The 24,081-nt window shown below is 40.9% G+C and overlaps 1 protein-coding gene across 7 annotated transcripts in view; it reads right to left on the bottom strand.

The window, feature by feature from the left end:
• Positions 1–19,762: 19,762 nt before the first annotated feature.
• Positions 19,763–24,081, bottom strand: part of LOC109894641 (GTPase IMAP family member 8) — a 39,111-nt gene continuing 34,792 nt past the window's right edge. For 6 of the 7 annotated variants that reach the window (XM_031829145.1, XM_020488261.2, XM_020488259.2 and 3 more), the window contains 2 exons: positions 21,271–21,418; positions 19,763–20,765 (listed from right to left, as the gene is read on the bottom strand). In XM_031829145.1, the coding sequence (XP_031685005.1) occupies positions 20,449–20,765; positions 21,271–21,418 (465 nt within the window). In that variant the 3' untranslated portion in view covers positions 19,763–20,448. Of the gene's footprint in view, positions 20,766–20,962; positions 21,070–21,270; positions 21,419–24,081 lie in introns of all 7 variants that reach the window. The other variant, XR_002255896.2, reaches the window with a different exon arrangement.

Here is a 24,081-nt window from a genome sequence, read left to right on the forward strand (position 1 = left end):
ATAGTCAATAACATGTGTTGGTACTTTGTGTTGGTCTACCTGTGGGCTTGGTTAGAAGCCAGAGCATGAGCCAATGAGGATGACAGTGACATGGGACTGTGACAGAATGAAGGGTAACCTAATGTAGCAGGCGTAAATAATAGTCTCACACTCAGTGGCGACTTTTGTATGTAAATCTTGGTGGGGCAAACAAAACAAAACGTTTTTAAATGGTTTATTATATTTCAAAGTAAGTAAATGTTTAGTAATTGTGTAGTTCTAGACAGTGGCGATTTTAGCATGTAAATCTTGGTGGGGTAAAAAAAGAAAGAAAGTGGGACGCATGCCAGCAAAGCCACTACACAACACAACACTAAACAATACATAAAATGCACTATACCACTGCTACACCTGGCTATCAGCAGAGCCTCGTCTGGCAGCGAAACAATTCATTCAGCCTCGATTACTGCCTTTTAAAAACACATAGCTGATATGGCTGACTTTCTTATACAAATGTGGTTTCTACTGACAATTGAGATGTACAAACTATGGCATAAGGGAATGATGAGCGGATAAGAGGCATTCTGCAAATTCGATTACGACATTAATGAGCGAGCTAAAACAGACGTAGTCAATATAACTATGTGTTCAGCACTTTTGAAATGTACAGCGACAGAATGCAGAACATGGGCTGCTCTTAAAGTATTTCTCTGTACACCAAGTCAGAACCGTTAGATAAATAAAGGAGGCATATAAGCAGACAATGAAAGCTCTTACAATATTAGATTATGACATTTCTCAAAAACAGGTTATTGACTCCATGTGCACCACCAAGTCAGAACAGTAACATTAGGCTAAATTACGAGGTGAAAATAGACCAAATTATTAGGGTGAGGCACATGGGCTACTAACTGCTTACTACATACAACATACACTTAGTATGACTTTCTTAGCTACTGTATACATGTCTCCCTGGCATATTGCATAGTTTATGTAGCAGCATATAAGACATTTTTGGGCTCACCTTTTTGTGATGTGCTCACTTGAACAGGAAATTGGCGCAGCGGTCCTTCGTGGGCAAATTTTGTCATCAAAGAAAGAGAAAGGATTTACAATTCCAAGTTGGATGACCGTTCAAAATGTATTTTGAGCTCATTTATTCCCGATTTCCCAGTTGCAATGCTTGCAGTTAGCCACTGTCACCGATTCTATCCAAACCACTCATTGTTGAATTTGCGATTTCCAACTTGTTGTGTAATGTTTATGACCAATGGCCGATGTGCACCGATAGGGTTTATCGATCATTTCTCTTCATTATTTCTCTTCACATGACAAGGATTAAAAATGATTTCCCAGTATATTGTTCACTTGATTCATGATGATGACTGATCAGTCCTTTCAATGCTACTTTGCACATAATGGGATTTGAGTCATTTTATCTGTGGCCAATGACCTTGAGACTTCTTGGAAGGGCACTTGTAGTATAACTCTATGCAGGACCCAAAGGGCTGACATTTTGGATGTCTACCCTTACTATGGACTTAAACAAGGCGATGACGCAGTGTCCCCATGAGTGACAGAACACTGCATAATCACGGTGCCATGCTCCTATTTTCTGCTGTCTTGCCCCACAACCACAGAAAGCATTGAGCTAGGCTGAAACACCTGCCTTGAGCAAGGCTCTTATCTCCTGTAACTCGCTCTGGATAAGACTGTCTGTTAAATAACAAAAATGTCAAATATAAGACAAACAACATGATTGCCAGCAATTCTAATTTGTATGTGCTTTGCATAAACTAGAATCATTAGTTGCTAGATCGCTGAAATTTTGGGATTTATAAATTAATAATATGCACTCATTTATTCTTGAAGAATATAACTTAGGCCTACTATGGGCGGTAAATCATTGGATCTGATTCATTTGATTCAATGCAATACCATCTTTGAGGACTGCAACCATAGAAATACAATGTATTTTTGCCTAGTAAAAGCCATTGCCAACTATGGTTATTTTGCTCACTGTCACACTATAGGCTTATTATTGATTTCATACAGAAACATTTTTTTTTGCAAATGCAACTGGGGCCATGAAATAATTATTAGGCTACTCATTTTGAATACACCTGTTGCACTTTGTGTGACCATACAAGTCTGTGTGTGACCAGGCACAGTAAAATAATTTGGTTGCAAAAATGACTGGCTTGTCCTAGACCTTAGAAGGCCTTTCACCATAGAAATAAATATAACAACTATTGTGATGCATAATTACCATGGTAATTTGGAAGGTTCAGTCAATTGGTTATGGTAGCAGTCATTCTACAGATTCAAAATGGGCCTATATACGTTTGCATTAAGACAGCTGAATCTGCCACAGTAAACGCGCCATTCCAAAAACAAAAACCGGGAAAATGAACAGATACACAAAACACAGCAGAATATAAAGTGGGCAGTGGCATGTAAGAGGGCGATGCCCTTCTTTTGATTCTAAAACTCATCACTGCGTTCTCTAGCAGAAAGTTAGTTGGCCCTCTTTCATGTTACTAGGTTGCTACATTGCCATATGTTTTCATTTATAAAGTCTTTTTTACAAAAAGTCCCATTGTACCTAAAAGACATACGAGTTACCACACCCGGTCTCAGGGAAAATTTCTCTACGGAGTTAGGTAAATCAGTTTTTAGTTTTCCTGCACCTTATTTGTGGAACAATCTCCAAAAGGTTCTTAAACGTTAAATGTGATGTTTTGGTGCTTCTAGGTCAATTCAGACAGCTGACTGAGGACCTTACTACTGATGAATGTGTTTGGTTTTTCTGACCTTGTTTTTCTTTTGTATTTATATTGATGTCTGTATTTCCTGTAAGGTATGTCATTTAGGCCTCATCTGTAACAGCAGCTGAGAGCCTCACTGTATTAGAATATAGATGATTTACTATTTATAATGGTTGGATCTTGAAATTATCCTCTATCAACTAATAGCCTATTTAATTTATATTTCCGTGTCTGTTAATGTTGTGCAATATTATAGCTATAGTGATTTGTCTATAATGGTTGGACCAATAATTTTTTATTTCACCTTTATTTAACTAGGCAAGTCAGTTGAGAACAAATTCTTATTTTCAATGACAGCCTAGGAACAGTGGGTTAACTGCCTGTTCAGGGGCAGAACAACAGTTTTGTACCTTGTCAACTCTGGGATTTGAACTTGCAACCTTCCAGTTACTACTCCAACGCTCTAACCACCCTGCCGCCCCAAATGATTGACTTATACTGTAAATGAGCGCAAACTAAATCATTATGGTGCAGTCCATCTGACTTGACTGTTGATGATTGAATGTGTCAATGTTTTAAATATAAAATTGTTTTAATGTATTTATTTATTTGTAAGGAATAGATAGGCATACAATTATTCATTATTTAAAATTGTAAATCTATGTCCCTAACCGATTAGGCTATTATCTACTTATTTATTATTAACTCAACTGCCTAAAACTCTTATAAAACATCTAATAATAAAAAGTCAAAGTCATAATAGTTTTAGTTGAAAGCCCATCTTTTATTTAAGCAGACTTTAACACTAACAGGGGTCTGGAGAACCGAAACTGGGCAGTTAGGTCAGGTATGTTACCCGGCCAGTCTAACCCCTCCTGCGGACTATGAATGACTTTTAGAAGCGTCCCTTTCATATGGCTGGAGGGTTGCGGGAGTGACGTCATCATGGGATAAATTATGACACAATAATGAAAGAATTGTTTAAACTATTGTCTTCATTGAGGTCATAGTAGCGTTGGCAGGATGATATTTTTGATTTAGCAAATGTAAATAGCATTCCGTTTCTTAGGCCTACTCAATGAAACCTGGTAGAAGTAATCACTCAGGGCTTTATTCTGAGTTGTGGGAGGAGATCCTCCCACAACTCAGAATGCTTAGAATATTATAATAGACTATGGATAAATGCCACAGGAGCTTAGTTCAATTGTTGTACCCCATCAGAACCCAAAATATAAGCTGGTATTAGTCCAATGTTTGTAAAAAATGTAAATGTCATTATAAACTGGGTGGTTTGAGCGCTGAATGCTGATTGTCTGAAAGTCGTGGTATATCAGACTGTATACCACGGGTATGACAAAAACATGTCTTTACTGCTCTAATTAGGTTGGTAACCAGTGTATAATAGCGATTAGGTACCTTGGGAGTTTGTGATATATGGCCAATATATCACGGCTAAAGGCTGTGTCCTAGCACTCCGCATTGTGTTGTGCGTAAGAACAGCCCTTGCGGTGGTATATTGGCCATATACCACACCTCCTCTGACTTTATTGCTTAAACATACAGTACCAGTCAAAAGTTTGGACACCTACTCATTCAAGAGTGTTTCTTTATTTTTACTACATTGTAGAATAATAGTGAGGACATGAAAACCATGAAATACCACATATGGAATCATGTAGTAACCAAAAAAGTGTTAAACAAATCCAAATATTTTTTAGATTTTAGATTCTTCTAAGTAGCACCCTTTGCCTTGATGACAGCTTTGCACACTCTTGGCATTCTCTCAACCAGCATTATGAGGTAGTCACCTGGAATGCATTTCAATTAACAGGTGGGCCATGTTAAAAGTTAATTTGTGAAATTTATTTCATTTTTAATGCGTTTGAGCCAATCAGTTGCATTGTGACAAGGTAGGGTTGGTATACAGAGGAGAGCCCTATTTGGTAAAAGATCAAGTCCATGCAGTTGGCTCCATGCAGTATGGCATTTAAATGGACCACTAATCTTTAATACCCAGCTTTAACGCAGATCAAATTAAAAAGAAACACACAGGGGGGAAATAAACAGCAGTTCTTAGTCTGAGGAGCTTTGGAGATGCTATCAGCAAGATGCAAAGTTTATCAAAACATGCTGATAGAGGCAACCCCCCCCCCCCCCCCCCCACACACACACATGCACACACACACCCACACACCAACACCCACAAGCACACACACGTCCTGTTTTATTGTTGATCTATCCCGTTGGAAGGGCACCTGGCCTGCTTCTCCTGAGAGACGTGTTTTTGTTTGCACTCGGGACATGCAGAGCCAGAGGGTAGGGATACAGGCAGGGAGGGAGTTGGGAGTACTCGCCATGCAGCCAGGTCTGGAGATTAGGCCGGAAATACACTGGGAGTTGACTAAATAGTATAGCATGTAGACTAGACTGGAAGTACGTATGCAGCAAATAGGCAGGACAAACCCATGGGATCAACCTATAGGACTCTTCAAGAGAGTATGGTTACCTATAAGGTGATCTTACCTTGCGACATTATATTTGAAATATAGAATCCGACTATTACCCTACTGTTTCCAACACCAATGAAGACCACCACCAATGAAGAATGATTTCGATGACATATCTTAGCCTAAATTCCGTTGAGCATCAGACACAATGCTTTCATTAGAACTTGGGCCCTGAGTTTTCCCCAAAATTACATGACTGTGGTGAGGAACAACTCACGTCTCCCTGAATATTGCTTAGTATATAGTACTACTAGTTACTAGGCTATAACCAGGAAGTGACAGAGAGCGTTCAACTGGTTGGCTCTTTCTTTTCAAGACTTTCAAATAGTTTCCAAGGACTAAGTCTTGGCAAGCTTTGATAAAGCATGCTTTGAGCAAAACAACTGAACCATCAGGATGTATGATGCCATCTTGTTTGGTGAAGAGAGACACGTGGTGAGCTACAAGGCTCTTTTTCTGTTTCCTATGATTACAATACATAATGTATGTTGAACATACAGACCAAATCAAAATCACCAGATCTGTGGCTGATTGCTTGTTTTATGACCACTACCAAATCAACCTGATATTAATTTCTGTATTATATTACCATGCATTCTAAAAGAGCTCTAAATACTGAGGATAACTTACAATCCATTCAAAGCTTCAACTAGGAACATATAGTTTTGTTTAAAACATAAAGCATTGACATAAGATTATAAGCTTTCAGTGTCTCATTGGGAATTGTCTGGACTTGAGTCTGTCTAAGCAACAAAGCTCAGTCAGTGTGGTCTTTGTGAAATCAGCAATAACATCAGCTCCTCAAGCATTTGTCTGTGGTTTCCAACAGGTTAGCAACTCTTCGTGATCTCCAGATCTCTAACTGTTCCAAACTGTCTATATATTTAGTGGGTTTGGAATAATATGTCTGTTTTGTGCTGGCAAAGCCTCTTATCCTGTTCACTCTCACATCCCCTTTTCCGTTGGTTCATCCTGGAATCCCTGACAGTTGGTACTAACAGCCTGCTCTACACTCCAGGCACTCTCCAACTAACCAGGATCTCATGAAAATGACATGCAAATGAATCCTCTTATCCAGGCTTGTTAGCGCATGTCTCAGCTGAGCCTTATTCCGTGGTGAGTGAATTATGTTATGTTGTCCCGCGCACATGATTGTGGATGTCACTTTTCTTGTAATACCTTGATGAAACTAAGTAAATATGAATATGAGTATTTAATGGAGTTTCTTACATTGTACATTTGAGTCATTTAGCAGACGCTCTATCCAAAGCAACTTACAGTTACTGCATTCATCTGAAGATAGCTAAGTGGGACCACCACATATCACAGGCATAGAAAATGCTTATTTCCAAGTGCAAGTGCTGGTGAAGTGGGGTTTTTTCGAGGTGAGGAGGAGATACTGTTTGAAGAGGTATCCTTTATATCCTATTTGAACCAAGCAACGGTATGCCTATTTGAAGGTTTCTATCAGACCAGTAGTCCTCATAGAAACAGTCAAGCGAGGTAAAGATGACAAATTAAAACACCCTCTTCCAAAAATGTCTTTTTTGTTAACATACTTTATTCTTAAGACAAACACACACACAAATAATGGCACATGGTATGTACCCAATAGCCTGAAGACTGAGAGGGTAGCCGATAATAGATAGGAAAGACATAAAGGAACGCCAAGCACATGCACGTTGAATTAGATAAAACACAGGGTGGAAACACATGCACATAGAATTAGATAAAACACAGGGTGGAAACACATGCACATAGAATTAGATAAAACACAGGGAGGAAACACATGCACATAGAATTAGATAAAACACAGGGTGGAAACACATGCACGTAGAATTAGATAAAACACAGGGTGGAAACACATGCACATAGAATTAGATAAAACACAGGGTGGAAACACATGCACATAGAATTAGATAAAACACAGGGTGGAAACACATGAACATAGAATTAGATAAAACACAGGGTGGAAACACATGCACGTAGAATTAGATAAAACACAGGGTGGAAACACATGCACGTAGAATTAGATAAAACACAGGGTGGAAACACATGCACGTAGAATTAGATAAAACACAGGGTGGAAACACGTGCACATAGAATTAGATAAAACACAGGGTGGAAACACATGCACATAGAATTAGATAAAACACAGGGTGGAAACATGCACATAGAATTAGATAAAACACAGGGTGGAAACACATGCACATAGAATTAGATAAAACACAGGGTGGAAACACATGCACATAGAATTAGATAAAACACAGGGTGGAAACACATGCACATAGAATTAGATAAAACACAGGGTGGAAACACATGCACATAGAATTAGATAAAACACAGGGTGGAAACACATGAACATAGAATTAGATAAAACACAGGGTGGAAACACATGCACATAGAATTAGATAAAACACAGGGTGGAAACACATGCACGTAGAATTAGATAAAACACAGGGAGGAAAAGCTGTTCAAGTGAACCATATTAGTCATCTATGCACAATATCCCCATACACGACTGCATGTTTTGCCAGGGGGACATAACACAGAGAGTTGCAGCATACAAACATGATGACTAGGCCAGGGCACATGGATCAGGATGAGTTGAGGAGGTGTTTTGCTGAGGCTCGGTTTAGATGTTATCACACTGCTCTCTATACTTACAGTGCAAATACTGGGAGACAGGCCTGTATACTAACCCCACCACCATCATCACCCACCCCAGACCAGCTCTTCACTGTACCCTGTGTGGAAGCTAACGTGGCACTCAACTGACTAAAAGGACGTTACCAACCTCTATGGAGTCATCTTAAATCTGGCACAGATCCCATAGGACCAGTATGATATTGTGATGGTTATGTTGATCAGAATCCTGTTGGAAGGGACGTTTACCAAGACTTTATAACGTCATGGTTCAGAGTGCCGGTCCACACCACCAATGGATTACATTGTTTGTTCAGGGACTAGACTCTTAGGAAAAAAAGGTGCTATCTAGAACCTAAAAGGGATCTCCGGCTGTTCCCATAGGAGAACCCTTTGAAGAACTCTATTTGGATGCAGGTAGAACCTTTTTGAGATCCATGTAGAACCCTATCCGTGTAGAACCCTATCCATAGAGGGTTCTACATGGAACCCAAAAGGGTTCTATCTGGAACCAAAAGGGTTCTCCTATGTGGACAACCGAAGATACCTTTTGGAACCCTTTTTTTATAAGAATGTAGTAGGCTAAACAATACTATGAGAACGTAAACTCGTCAAATATTGACACATGCAGGATTTTACACAATATAATCAAACTGTGAAAGTCTGTTATATACAGTGACAACAGGAACTCTATTTAAGTTAGCTACAGTCCAGTTAACCATAGGGTCATTACAATATAAACATAAGTATGTTTGGGATACTATTACAGCAGTACTTGTATTTGACTTGTCTGTGCCTAGTCCTACCCAAAAATATAAATTCATGACTGAAAATCACTTTGGATAAAAGTGTCAGCTAAATGGCATTTACTATACATTACATGCAACAACTTTCAGCATGTGAGATTAACTTTGAAAGACAAAGCATCCAAACAGTTAGAGGGTGAGATAGGACATATCACAACACTCTCGTCAGACATCGCAGTAAAATGGAGGGATGTATTGCAAAAGGAAATTGCTAAATGGAGTTATACTGTGAAAGATGGGTTAATCTGTGGACATGGGAGGGTTGGAGTTATACTGTGAAAGATGGGTTAATCTGTGGACATGGGAGGGCTGGAGTTATACTGGGAGAGATGGGTTAATCTGTGGACATGGGGGGATTGGAGTTATACTGTGAGAGATGGGTTAATCTGTAGACATGGGAGGATTGGAGTTATACTGTGAAAGATGGGTTAATCTGTGGACATGGGAGAGCTGGAGTTATACTGGGAGAGATGGGTTAATCTGTGGACATGGGAGGGCTGGAGTTATACTGGGAGAGATGGGTTAATCTGTGGACATGGGAGGGCTGGAGTTATACTGTGAAAGATGGGTTAATCTGTGGACATGGGAGGGCTGGAGTTATACTGTGAAAGATGGGTTAATCTGTGGACATGGGGGGGTTGGAGTTAAAAATCACAATTAATGGTGGATTGGCCACTGTGGGTGAAAATCCAGCACTTGCAGAAAGAGGAAAATATGTATAATTATTTAACTACATGTACCTATGATGTGAGCGAAATAGCTGTAAGTAGCAGTATAATTATTGTTGTCCGTTAGTTTACCCCAATCAGGCTAGGGATGGTAGGGTATGGGCAGAAAAGTATATAGAAAATAATATATATACACTATACATAAAAAAAGTATGTGGACTCCCCTTCAAATTAGTGGATTCGACTATCTCAGTCACACCCGTTGCTGACAGGTGTATAAAATCAAGAACATAGCCATGCAATCTCCATAGACAAACATTGGCAGTAGAATGGCCTTACTGAAGATCTCAGTGATTTTCAATGTGGCACCGTCACTGTCAGTTTTTCAAATGTCTGCCCTGCTAGAGCTGCCCCGGTCAACTGTAAGTGCTGTTATTGTGAAATGGAAACATCTAGGAGCAACAACGGCTCAGCCGCGAAGTGGTAGGCCGCACAAGCTCACAAAATGGGACCACTGAATGCTGACGCGCGTACCGGGTAAAAATCGCCTGTCCTTGGTTGCAACACTTACTACAGAGTTCCAAACTGCCTCTGGAAGCAACGTCAGCATAATAACTGTTCGTCGGGAGCTTCATGAAATGGGTTTCTATTGCCAAGCAGCCGCACATAAACCTAGGATCATCATGCGCAATGCCAAGCGTCAGCTGGAGTGATGTAAAGCTTGCCGCCATTTGACTCTGGAGCTGTGGAAACACGTTCTCTGGAGTGATGAATCACACTTCACCACCTGGTAGTCCGATGGACAAATCTTGGATTGGCGGATGAAAGGAGAACGCTACATGTGCCAATGCATAGTGCCAACTGTAAAGTTCGTTGGAGAAGGAATAATGGTCTGAGGCTGTTTTTTCACGGTTCGGGATAGGCCCCTTAGATTGAGTGAAGGGAAATCTTAACGCTACAGCATACAATGATGTGCTTCCAACTTTGGTGGCAACAGTTTGTAGAAGACCCTTTCCTGTTTCAGCATAACAATGCCCCCGGGCACAAAGTGAGGTTCATAGAGAAAGGGTTTGTCGAGATCAGTGTGGAAGAACTTGACTGGCCTGCACAGAGTCCTGATCTCAACCCCATCGAACACCGTTGAAATGAATTGGAACGCCGACTGAGAGCCTGGCCTAATTGCTCAACATCAGTGTCCGACCTCACTAATGCTCTTATGGCTGAATGGAAGCAAGTCCCCGCAGCAATGTTCCAACATCTAGTGGAAAGTATTCCCAGAAGAGTGGAGGCTGTTATAGCAGCAAAGGGGGGATCAACTCCATATTAATTCCCATGATTTTGGAATGAGATGTTCGACGAGCAGGTATCCACATACTTTGGTCATGTAGTATATATATGCAGTACCAGACAAAGGTTTGGGCACACCTTTATTTGTACTATTTTCTACATTGTAGAATAATAGTGAAGACATCAAAACTATGAAATAACATATATGGAATCATGTAGTAACCCAAAAAAGTGTTAAACAAAACATGTTTGTGTAGCCACCCTTAGCCTTGATGACAGCTTTGCACACTCTTGACTTTCTCTCAACAAGCTTCACGAGGTAGTCACCTGGAATTCATAACAATTAACAGATGGGCCTTGTTAAAAGATAATTTGTGTAATTTAATTCCTTCTTGATGCATTTGAGCCTGTCAGTTGTGTTTTTAACAAGGTAGAGGTGGTATACAGAAGATGAACCTGCTTGGTAAAAGACCAAGTCCATGCTATGTAAAGAACAGCTCAAATAAGCAAAGAGAAACGACAGTCCATCATTACTTTAAGACATAAAGGTCAGTCAATACGGAACATTTCAAGAACTTTGAAAGTTTCTTCAAGTGCAGTCGCAAACACCATCAAGCACTATGATAAAACTGACTCTCATGAGGACCGCCACAGGAAAGGAAGACCCCGAGTTACCTCTGCTGCAGAGGATACGTTCATTAGAGTTAACAGCCTCAGAAATTGCAGCCCAAATAAATGCTTCACAGAGTTCAAGTAACATACACATCTCAACATCAACTGTTCAGAGGAGACTGCGTGAATCAGGCCTTCATGGTCGATTGCTGCAAAGAAACCACTTCTAAAGGACACCAATAAGAAGAAAAGACGTGTTTGGGCCAAGAAACACGAGCAATGGACATTAGACCGGTGGAAATCTATCCTTTAATGAGATGAGTCCAAATTTGAGATTTTGGTTCCAACCGCTGTGTCTTTGTGAGACAACGAGTAGGTGAACGGATGATGTCTGCATGTGTGGTTGCCACCGTGAAGTATGGAGGAGGAGGTGTGATGGTGGGGGTGTGCTTTGCTGGTGACACGGTCTGTGATTTATTTAGAATTCAAGGCACACTTAACCAGCATGGCTACCCCAGCATTCTGCAGCGATATGCCATCCCATCTGGTTTGCGCTTAGTGGGACTATCATTTGTTTTTCAACATAAAAATGACCCATTACACCTCCAGGCTTTGTACGGGCTATTTGACCAAGAAGGAGAGTGATGGAGTGCTGCATCAGATGATCTGGCCTCCACAATCACCCAACCTCACTCAATTTAGATTATTTGGGATGAGTTGGACTGCAAAGTGAAGGAAAAGCAGCCAACAAGTGCTCAGCATATGTGGGAACTCCTTCAAGACCGTTGGAAAATCACGCCAAGAGTGTGCAAGGCTGTCATCAAGGAAAAGGGTGGCTACTTCAAAGAATCTAACATCACAAATATATTTGGATTTGTTCAACACTTTTTTGGTTACTACATGATTCCATATGTGTTATTTCATAGTTTTGAGGTCTTCACTATTATTCTACAATGTAGAAAATAGTAAAAATAAAGAAACACCCTTGAATGAGTAGATGTGTACAAACTTATGACTGGTACTGTATACGTACTGTATATATTAATACAAAAATGCTTTACTGAGGTGAGGTTTGAGTTAGGGAATGTTTGTGTTAGGAAAGGATTGTGTTCAGGAAGGTTTGTGTTCAGGAAGGTTTGTGTTCAGGAAGGTTTGTGTTAGGGAAGGTTTGTGTTCAGGAAGGTTTGTGTTCAGGAAGGTTTGTGTAAAGGAAGGTTTGTGTTCAGGAAGGTTTGTGTAAAGGAAGGTTTGTGTAAGGGAATGTTTGTGTTAGGGAAGGTTTGTGTAAAGGAAGATTTGTGTAAGGGAATGTTTGTGTTAGGGAATGTTTGTGTTTGGGGAAGTTTGTGTCAGGTAAGCGTGGGAGGCCACCAAACACGTTCACCCTGTCTCGTCCGGTTAGCTCTCTTTTTCACACCAATCACGTTTTGTCAAATACATTTGTGTGTGTGTGCTGTGCATGTATTTGTGAGGAAACCTGAAATTATCTTAGAGGAAGTCATTCTCTTACCTTTGACTGTGATTGGCCTGGGATTCCAATCTCCAACTGTTGGTGTAGGTGTTGCAACATTTCTCTTTTGCTTTCAGAGAGTCCTATGCAGATTCACTCTGTGACTGTTTTCTCAGAAACCATTTTAAGAACCATTGAAGCCTGTTTAGTTTACAGCTGAAACATAAGACATTTGAACAATGTCGAACCAATTAATGAAGTCTAATATGTCTGCAATCAACATGTTTCCTGCTTCCAAAGTTACTTTACAGACTTTACCTCTGCTTTACATCCACTTTCATTGGGGGGCTCACATGCCAATCAAATCAAGAAGAGAACCATTCCCAGGTCTACAAGTCTCAATGGGAATCACACTTTGGTCAGTCAGTCAGTCAACACCACAGAGTCTGGGATGAGGTGAATGAAAAGTAACAGCAGCAGAAGCCGACAAGGAGAGAGACATTTTTTGTTGTTGTTGCCAGAAGCAGTCCTTATTCATTCAGAGGGTGTGATAGAGGATGGGGACTTTGGTTGTTCCCTGTCCCACAATGTACCCCCCCCAATACCATTAACCCCATTAACACCCCCCCCCACACACACACACACACCACACACACACTGGAGGCCTGATCACAGCTGCATGTTTGTACTTCCTTGTTCGTTTGCATGGGTGTATGTGTGAGCGTGTGAGCGTGTCTGGAGAGTGTGTGTGTGAGTGTGTCTGGAGAGGGGCGGGATGCAGGAGAGAGAGAACACACTAGATCCAGTCAGCATAGGCTCTCTGGGCAGGTAGGAACAAGCCTAGCTAAGTTTCTGTTGTACCACAGCCAAACTCAGCAGGTTGATTACTGTCATCTACACATAGAGAGAAAGGAACCACAACAGCTCTCCAAAAGTTATCTATCCTTTTCTCTCTGTCTATTGCCTCCCATTTGGGTGTAACACAGTGAAGAAAGCAACTGTCAAAAGGGCAGAGAGCTAAATCACATCCTCATTAAGGGCTTTTGTAGCGGCCCTAACCACTCATCCCTTAACATAATAGTGTGGTTTAGACCGAGTGAGGACGAGGTGTCACTTGGTTCTCAACAGACTAAATGTTTCAGTGAAGTCAGGTATTATCCCGTACATAACTATCAACAGCCCATGTCTCATGGCATTATGTCTGTTTGGGAATTTTTTCCACAATCCCTGGGAATTCTAGGACGAGGCAGAATTACTAGGAAGAATTCCTAAGATGAGACATAGCCTTGTCCATATTGCATCATCATTTTCCCAATCCTCTGAAAAACTAGGAACTAGACTAGAGTCCATGGAACAAGGAAGAACCCCAGGCCCTAATAATGAACCAGGAAGATGACCTTTGACCTTTCATATTGATTGTGTTTAGACAAACAAACAACTTGTGTGACTTTTTGATGACTTATCAAGTTCAACTGCTTTCTTTTTTCTCCTCCCATCGAGCGCGTCCCCATTCTCATCGACGGGGCTGTAGTGGAGCAGGTCTGAGAGCTTCCAGTTCCTTGGTGTCCTCATCACCAACAAACTACCATGGTCCAAACACACCAAGACAGGAGACTGAAAAGATTTGGCATGGGTCTTCAGATCCTCAAACATTTCTACAGTTGCATCATCGAGAGCATTGGTTGCATCACAGCCAGGTATGGCAACTGCTCAGCCTCAGACCGCAAGACACTACAGAGTGTAGTGCGTACTGGGTTGTGTTCGGCGAATGTGACAAATAAAATGTGATTCGATTTTTTTTATTTTGATTTAATAATATGTTTTACTGTTCCTGCACTGTCATCTAATTTAATCCTGTCAAACTGGCCTGAAATCCCTCTGGTACATAGGACCTTTATAAGGGATTAGATTTAATGCCACCGCCATGTTGTGCTAATCGGAAGTGAAAAAGGTTTGGATAGAAATGTCAGGACAACGCATTCACTTAGCGCGAGGCAACAGACAGAAAGAAACATGAGTATGACTTGAACATGAGCCAGGCCTCTAACCCTGCAGGGCTGATGCAGACATAAGGGTGTGTTACAGATGGTTACAGTGGATTTTGTGTGTGTGTGTGTGTGTGTGTGTGCGCGTGTAAACACTTAACTAATGAACTCAACAAACCTATCTTTGTTAGAATGCTGTAATGACATTCTCATTAACAGTCAAATGACCCAATCACCATTTAGTGGCCTCATGGGTGGAATGTTATTAATGTTTTAAATAATTAACAAACGTAATAAAAATAGAAAAACCGCCAAAAATCTGGTGTTTCTATATTTCAGTCTTCTGTGATGTCTGTAAAGTGTAATATTGGAATACAAACTCAAAATGTAATACATTTCAACTCTATATCTGACTCAGTACAGTTGACTTGTTTTTAAGTCCATAACCATGTGTGGGAGGTGTATACTTTTGTTTCAAAGTAACCAGGTAGGCTAGATTTGTTTAAGACTACCAAGAAACACTGCGTTTGGCCCTGATTTAGCCCACTGCAGTAAAATGTTATTAATGAGTGTCTCTATCCTTGGGTTAGAGTCTGTTATTAACAGAGCTGCACCTGTAATACCTGTAGTAGGTTAACCCTGACAGACAGCTAGGCTTCGTCCCATCCCTGGCTGGAGCAGATAGAAATCCCTGCACTTCACAAAGGTAGAGGTTAGTCCAACTGCCACCAATTCCAAGTGAAGTGCTATCTTCATTCAGTGGTCTTCAACCCCCGGTACATGGACTGGTATTGGTCCCTGGAATGTTGCTGACTGGTCCCTCAAAAAGATGGTTAACTTGTGTAGATTAAGCCAGTTCCAAGTGCCAATTCTAAATCGGTGGTCCCCAAACTAGGAGTCCTATAACAATAGGGGAATTCCACGTAATAGTGCTTGACCCCTTAAAAAATGTATTAATTGATTAATCCAATGACCGGATGAGATAACAAGTGAACTGCAGCTGAGTAGTCTATAGACCAATGTATATATATATACTACAGATTGAAAGGAACAAGCCTAATAGAGGAGTAGTGACATACGATGGACACCAGGGGTCGTAGTTGCATAATCTGTGTAAAAGGATATGCAACAAGAAGAAAAAGATGTGTTAGGTTTGGACTGATGTACAGTAAATCTACATGCATTCATCTCCTGTACATGTTCTCTTCACCTATTTTCATAAGTTTCTCCTCAGGAAATGTTTTATCTTATCCTCTTTATTGTAGTTTTGAGAGAAAAATTTAACTAATTTAAGAGATGATCAATCGATTTCATTGAAAATATCGTTGATACAATTTCAAATAAAGCACCATATCATGTTAACAAAAATAAATTCATTTTTGTATTTGACTAAAATACTATTCACAATCAAAATGATTAGCTATTATTAATATAGACTTTTTTTCTATTGTATTATTGACTGTATGTTTGTTTATTCCATGTGTGAGTCTGTGTTGTTTGTCTCGCACTGCTTTGCTTTATCTTGGCCAGGTCGCAGTTGTAAATGAGAACTTGTTCTCAACTAGCCTACCTGGTTAAATAAAGGCGTTTTTTTTTTTTTTTATGAATGAAACTTCAATTGCGTCGTAACTAATCATGGAGGGGATGTTCATGTCAAACAGAATATGATGTGACTACGGGATAGGCCTTATTCACAGCTTAATGTTCTAACATAGACAGCTAGTGCAGGTAAATAATACATTGACATAACAGTTAATATCAGCACACATGACAATGTGATTGCATTGTTCTTCTCACTATCCCAAATCATGTGTAGGTGTGAATCATTTGTTTTATCTACAGGTCACACTTTACAAAGGTTTTTGCATTGGTTTCAACATCTTATCACGTTAGAACATTTTAACGTTGTAAAATGAACGTTGTTAAATTATTAATGGACACAGTGTTAATAAGGTGAATTGGCAATAGATTTCACTCAATATGCAAACTACAGACCAATTGTATCATTGAACACAGACATAATTGGCCATGCTCATCAATGCCTCACACTCCAACATGTTTCAGTGGAAGCCAAGTGTTATGCAAACGAAGGGGTCCAGTTCAACCAGAAGGCTTTTCATTATTGGACAGGATTGTCAATGACTTCATGTGCCTTCACTGCCCTCTCAAGAATCACCTTCCCTTTCTCCATTTCAAGTTTACTGCAGACTTTCTGTTGCAGAAGTCTGTCCAATACACTTTCGAGCACAGGTATTGACACTCCATCTACAAAAATCAGTCCTCACAGAACGCAGATCCTCTGCTGAAACCATCTGATTGGTCTCAGCCTGATCCCCTCCCATCAACACAACACCTGGAAGTCGGGGGGGGGGGGGGGGGGGGGGGGGGGGGGGGGCTAATTCCACCAGCTAATTCACATTACAGATACTGTAAGGCCACAGTAAGGTCGGAATGGTGGTTGGTTAGATTTAGAGACCCTCTGCTCAAATACAGGCGTTGAGGTCCAAAACCCTGCTGGATCGCATCCTTCCCATTGAAATCGGGGATTCATTCAGATATTAGATACCTCAACCATATTCAGTTGGGCATTCAGTTGCACATTTATTTATTTTTAATGGAGTTTACCTACTACCGCCTGAGTGAAATAATAGAAGAATTGTATGGTTTTACCTTGCAGAAGGACACATCCTGCCCACACCTCATCTCCATCAGCCCCTCTCAGGCCATTTCCTGCCTAAAAGGTAAGCACAACAGTTCTAAAATACATGACAAGACATGTTCTGGTTAGCGCATGGATTTGGTCTGTACCTCATTGAGGGGCACATTTGATGGCAGGACGATTACATTCAGAACTGACTGAGGATGGCCGAATGATTGGAGAGGAAGGGTCTAAACATTCTGACCAGGCCCCACAAGGAGAGGTCTATGATGTTCACCACTACGTGTGTGTCAGTCACCCTCAGTGGTGGTAAAAACTCCACACTGTCACCAGTAACATGGGCCACAGACAGGGAATCAAGACCCTCTCCTGCAAAACAAATATATATTACTCATCCACTGTTGTATTGGTCATCATGATGATAGTTGTGAGTGGTGTGTAACTCACCAGAGAGAATCTCACAGTGTGGGAGATGTAGCTGACAGACAGACCCCTGAAGACACTCAAAACTGAACAGCAGTCCTGCAGGAATCTGGCCTCCCCTCTTCATCAGAAACACCAGCCCTGTCAAACTGCACTGGAACAGACCTGCATGGGAGCACTGGAGCCTGGAGGGCACAAGACAATAATCACACATACAACATTAATAGTCACAATATATGCTATCAGAAATACATTCTCACCTGCACAAAGTGTCTGTAAATTCTGTGGACATTTCAGGTGTCAATGTTGTCACAACAGCAAGGGTCCTGAAAGCAGAAAGAACACATGATAAAATCAGCAGTGTTCTTGAAAAATATACTATAACTTATTCATTGATTTAGGATTTAGGTATGTTGCTGGATGTACACAACTGAAGGATGTGGACTTGACATTAGATACCATTTCAAGTCGGAAAACTTCTGACAAACTTACATTTTTAAGTGAACTATCACTTTAAGTATTTAGTATTCTACAATATTCAAACTGTCAATACTGTGATTCTTTAACAGAGTTTAATCCATGTTTAATTACTACCACAGTAATATGGTCACTATGATCTGCTTACCTCTGATGTGGAAGTAGAGCTGTGGACAGATTCAGAGTCTTCTATGTTCAGTGAGCAAGGTTAGGTTAGTGAGATGGAGATTTAGTGTATTCATTGTTGTACACATAGTATCAAACTGACATTTTGACATGGTAGGGTGGGAGCTGAATATTTACAGTTTGTTGCTTCCTCAATAGATATGATTATGACATTATTTTCAGGGGAGAATCAGAGCCTGTGCCTATCTCATGCAATCCCAGCAGTAAGTCATTCTAGGCCTTATTGGTGTAAACGTAAACTGGCCTACAGATACTGATCCTAATAACAGGGAGGCGTGTGTCCTGGGTTGGAGGGACATGTTGAGCTGACCTACCTGTCTAGCAGCCTTTGATCCAGGGGGTATGGAGCCGGTATAGAGCAGCCACGTCACCTGTGATACATCGTATTAGACGTAAAACAAAACAACCCCAAAACCATAGATACAAATGAAACAAATTGGGTACGAGGACCCGTCGCGCACCAAATACAAACGACACGAAACTGAACATAAAACAATCTCTGACAAAGACATGATGGGAAACAGAGGGTTAAATACACAACAGGTAATGAATGGGATTGGAACCAGGTGTGTAGGAAGACAAGACAAAACCAATGGAAAATGGATCAATGATGGCTCGAAGACGTCAACCGTCGAACAAGGAGAGGCACCGACTTCGGCAGATGCCTCTCCTTGCATTTATTTTGACCATTTAAGGACTATTAATTGTATTTATTTATTATACCTTTATTTAACCAGGCAAGTCAGTTAAGAACAAATTCTTACGGCCTAGGAACAGTGGGTTAACTGCCTGTACAGGGGCAGAACAACAGATTTGTACCTTGTCAGCTCGGGGGTTTGAACTTGCAACCTTTCGGTTACTAGTCCAATGCTCTAACCACTAGGCTACCCTAGAAGCATCAGTGAGAGAACCCTACTCTGTGCCTTGTTAAAGTGAAGTGAGGAGTTACAATGCTACCTGGTCTTATTTTATTTATTTTTATTTTACCTTTATTTAACTTTGCAAGTCAGTTAAGAACAAATTCTTATTTTCAATGACGGCCTAGGAACAGTGGGTTAACTGCCTGTTCACGGGCAGAACGACAGAGTTGTACCTTGTCAGCTCAGGGGTTTGAACTTCCAACCTTCTGGTTACTAGTCCAACACGTTGTGATTATATTGGTGTCCCATGAACACTAATGAGGTGTAATTGGTGTGTAAAACAGTGTTTGTGTTTACACTTCATTACATGTTGATTGTGTTAGACTACCAGAAATGAAATAGGTGTTTCACTATAGAGATCAAGCCTGACAATTCTGATCAACGATTGCTAGGTTTAATATCTTCTTTATTTATTATTATTTGAAAACAAAGGAAAGGAATACAGAGATAATCAAATCAATTACAATCTAATAATTATAAATATATTTTTTGATACAAGTTCAATAACCCTCTATTTTTTCAAAATAGTCATCATTATTTTACTTAATTGCTATGTACAGTCAAAATGATAGCTATTGTTATTAAAATATCAATCATATCAAATCATTATCATGGAGGTGATTATCATGTCATGGAATTTGTGACTGTACGGTACTGGCACTAGTTTACATTACATGTTATAGTGGAATGAGAAGTCGACTGTCCAGTACAATAAAATGAGATGGTTTGTGGCTCTATATTAAAATACTGTATGTCATCAAGCACAGAAAGGACATATCAAATACAGACAAAACAAAAATAAAGTGCAATTCATCTGTGAATTTATAATGATTCAACTTGACACAATATACACTATTCACACTGTAACCTGAAATCCAACATGTTGGGCTTATTGAAGAAAGCCCATTACATTGTATATTGAGGTTATGTTGAATGATAGAGAAGTGATCAGCCTAATACGCTAATTCCAAAATAATCTAAATAGATTTAGCTCAATATGCAAACTACAGACCAATTGTATCATTGAACACAGACATCATTGGCCATGTTCATCAATGCCTCACACTAACATGTTTCAGTGGAAGCCAAGCGTTTTGCATAAGAAGGGGTCCAGTTCAATCAGAAGGGTTTTCATTATTAAACAGGAAACGTCTCCTTTCCTCAGCACCATGTCAATGACTTCCCGGGCCTTCTCTGCCCTCTCAGGGATCACTTTTACTGTCTCCATTTCATGGTTATTAATCACTTTCTGTTGCAGAAGTCCATCCAGCAGATCGTCAACAACCGACTTTGACACACGATCCACAAAGTCCTTTCGTACAGAATGCAGTTGCTTCTCTGCAGGATCACTGTGGCTGTTCTCAGCCTGATCCCTTCCCACTAACACAGCACCTGGGAGTCGGGAAAACAAAGACATGAACCTCTGTATACAATTATGTATGCTGTGCAACACCAGTGTTTACGAGCACGGTGCAGCAGGAGAAAATCCCTTCTAACATCACTAATCCAAACACATCACAGATGAGTCCACAGTAAGGTGGGAATGGTGGTTGGATGGGATTACAGAAAACAGATATACATATACAGACCTTGAGGTGCCAAACACAGCTGGATTTCATCTTTCAGAACTCATTTAGATATCGGGCACCTTTACCATGTTCAGTTGAGTTTATGTTTGCTAAATGTTATTTTTTTACTGGAAAACAAAAATAGAGTGTTCCTTATTGGACAAGTTCAAGTTTTCAAGTATGTTTTGTCCTGTTGTGCCCATTGAACACAATGTTAGAGAAATCTCAATGGTAGCCAACCAGTGAGAAAAGACGAACCAGCAGTACTGTGGACATTGTGGCTCAGGTATTTTAAGGTTTTAATTTAAATAATAATTGTATAGTTTTACCTGGCAGAAGGACACGTCCTGCCCACACCTCATCTCCATCAGCCCCTCTTTCCAGAAGTTTCAGCTCTACATGTTCTGTGTCCGGGTTCAGGAACACCTGAAAGGTGGGGTGGTAGTTTGGACCATAGTCCCAGTAAATCTGAATACGCTGAAACACAAAGTGACAGTAGATTAGACTACATTGTAAATTATACTTGTGCTGTTATCAAACCTTTTCCTTGTATATCAGACACACCACAATGATGAACAGCTAAAAAGCAGCGTGTGACCGTCCTATCGCTTGGTGTCGCTGCTGTGTTAAAACGTATTCTACTCAAAGGCACTCGGACATCCGTTGCTCTGGTGTGTTTCCTATATTAGGAGAGGAGCAATAACCACTAACAGAGTTGTATAGAACTGTGGTTCTCAAACTTTTTAGAGTCCCGTACCCCTTCAAACATTCATCCTCCAGCTGCGTACCCCCTCTCGCACCAGGGTCAGCTCACTCTCAAATGTTGTTTTTTGCCATCATTGTAAGCCTGCCACACACACACACTATACAATACATTTATTAAACATAAGAATGAGTGTGAGTTTTTGTCACAACCCGACATGTGGGAAGTGACAAAGAGCTCTTATAGGACTAGGGCACAAATAATAATATAATGCTAATCAATAGTTTTGCTCTTTATTTAGCCAGCTTACATATAAAACTTTATTTGCTCATTGAAAATGGTGAATAACTCACCACAGGTTAATGAGAAGGATGTGCTTGATAGGATGCACATAACTCTGCAATGTTGGGTTGTATTGGAGAGTCTCAGTCTTAAATCATTTTCCACACACAGTCTGTGCCTGTATTTAGTTTTCATGCTAGTGAGGGCCGAGAATCCACTCTCACATAGGTACGTGGTTGCAAAGGGCATCAGTGTCTTTACAGTGCGATTTACCAAGGCAGGATACTCTGACCGCAGCCCAATCCAGAAATCTGGCAGTGGCTTCTGATTAAATCAAATTTTCACAGAACCGCTTGTTGCAATTTCGATGAGGCTCTTTTGTTCAGATATCGGTAAGTGGACTAGAGGCAGGGCATGAAAGGGACAACAAATCCAGTTGTTTGTGTCTTCCGTTTCGGGAAAGGACCTGCGTAATTGTGCACCCAACTCACCCAGGTGCTTCGCTATATCATATTTGACATTGTCCGTAAGCTTGAGTTAATTTGCACACAAAAAAATCCTACAATGATGGAAAGACCTGTGTGTTTCCCTTGTTAATGCAGACCGAGAAGAGCTCCAACTTCTTAAATCATAGCCTCAATTTTGTCCCGCAAATTGAATATAGTTGCAGAGAGTCCCTGTAATCCTAGATTCAGATCATTCAGGTGAGAAAAAACATCACCCAGATAGGCCTGTCATTTGAAAAACTCTTCATCATGCAAGCGGTCAGACAAGTGAAAATTATGGTCAGTAAAGAAAAGTGTCAATACTTTGCCCCTTGATAACCAGCGCACTTCTGTATGTTGTAAAAGCGTTACACGGTTGCTGCCTATATCATTGCATAGTGCAGAAAATACATGAGAGTTCAGGGGCCTTGCTTTAACAAAGTTAACCATTTTCACTGTAGTGTCCAAAACATCTTTCAAGCTGCCAGGCATTCCTTTGGCAGCAAGAGCCTCTCGGTGGATGCTGCAGTGTACCCAAGTGGCTTCGGGAGCAACTGCTTGCACGCGCCTTACCACTCCACTATGTCTCCCTGTCATGGCTTTGCGCCATGAGTACAGATACCAACACATCTTGACCACCAAAGTCCATTTGATGCCACAAAGCTGTCCAGTATTTAAAAAAAGGGCCTCCCGGGTGGCGCAGTGGTTAAGGGCACTGTACTGCAATGCCAGCTGTGCCCCCAGAGACTCTGGGTTCACGCCCAGGCTCTGTCGCGAGGGTTTGGCCGGTAGGGAAATCCTTGTCTCATCGTGCACCAGCAACTCCTGTGGCGGGCAGGGCGCAGTGCGCTCTAACCAAGGTTGCCAGGTGCACGTTTCCTCTGACACATTGGTGCGGCTGTCTTCCGGGTTGGATGGCGCTGTGTTAAGAAGCAGTGCGGCTTGGTTGGGTTGTGTATCGGAGGACGCATGACTTTCAACCTTTGTCTCTCCTGAGCCCGTACGGGAGGTGTAGCGATGAGACAAGATAGTAGCTACTAAAAACAATTGGATACCATGAAAAATTCAAATCCTCTCCTGCTGTCCTGGTTTCCAGAAGAGGATGTCTTCCTTAATTGACCCCCCATAAACGTAACGGACATATACCAGGAGCTGTGCCAGGTCCGCCACGTCTGTTGACTCATCCAGCTGTAACGCATAGAATTCTTGGAATGGCTTGTATGCAAAAATGATGCAGAAAAATTAATCCATGCTTTTGTCACTTCTAGGTTAGACTACCGCAATGCTCTGCTTTCCGGCTACCCGGATAAAGCACTAAATAAACTTCAGTTAGTGCTAAATACGGCTGCTAGAATCCTGACTAGAACCAACATTTTTTATCATATTACTCCAGGGCTAGCCTCCCTACACTGGCTTCCTGTCAAAGCAAGGGCTGATTTCAAGGTTTTACTGCTAACCTACAAAGCATTACATGGGCTTGCTCCTACCTATCTCTCTGATTTGGTCCTGCCGTACATACCTACACGTACGCTACGGTCACAAGACGCAGGCCTCCTAATTGTCCCTAGAATTTCTAAGCAAACAGCTGGAGGCAGGGCTTTCTCCTATAGAGCTAAATTTTTATGGAACGGTCTGCCTACCCATGTCAGAGACGCAAACTCGGTCTCAAC

Source organism: Oncorhynchus kisutch, linkage group LG7 (genome assembly GCF_002021735.2).
Source record: "Oncorhynchus kisutch isolate 150728-3 linkage group LG7, Okis_V2, whole genome shotgun sequence".
Lineage (NCBI taxonomy): Eukaryota > Metazoa > Chordata > Actinopteri > Salmoniformes > Salmonidae > Oncorhynchus > Oncorhynchus kisutch.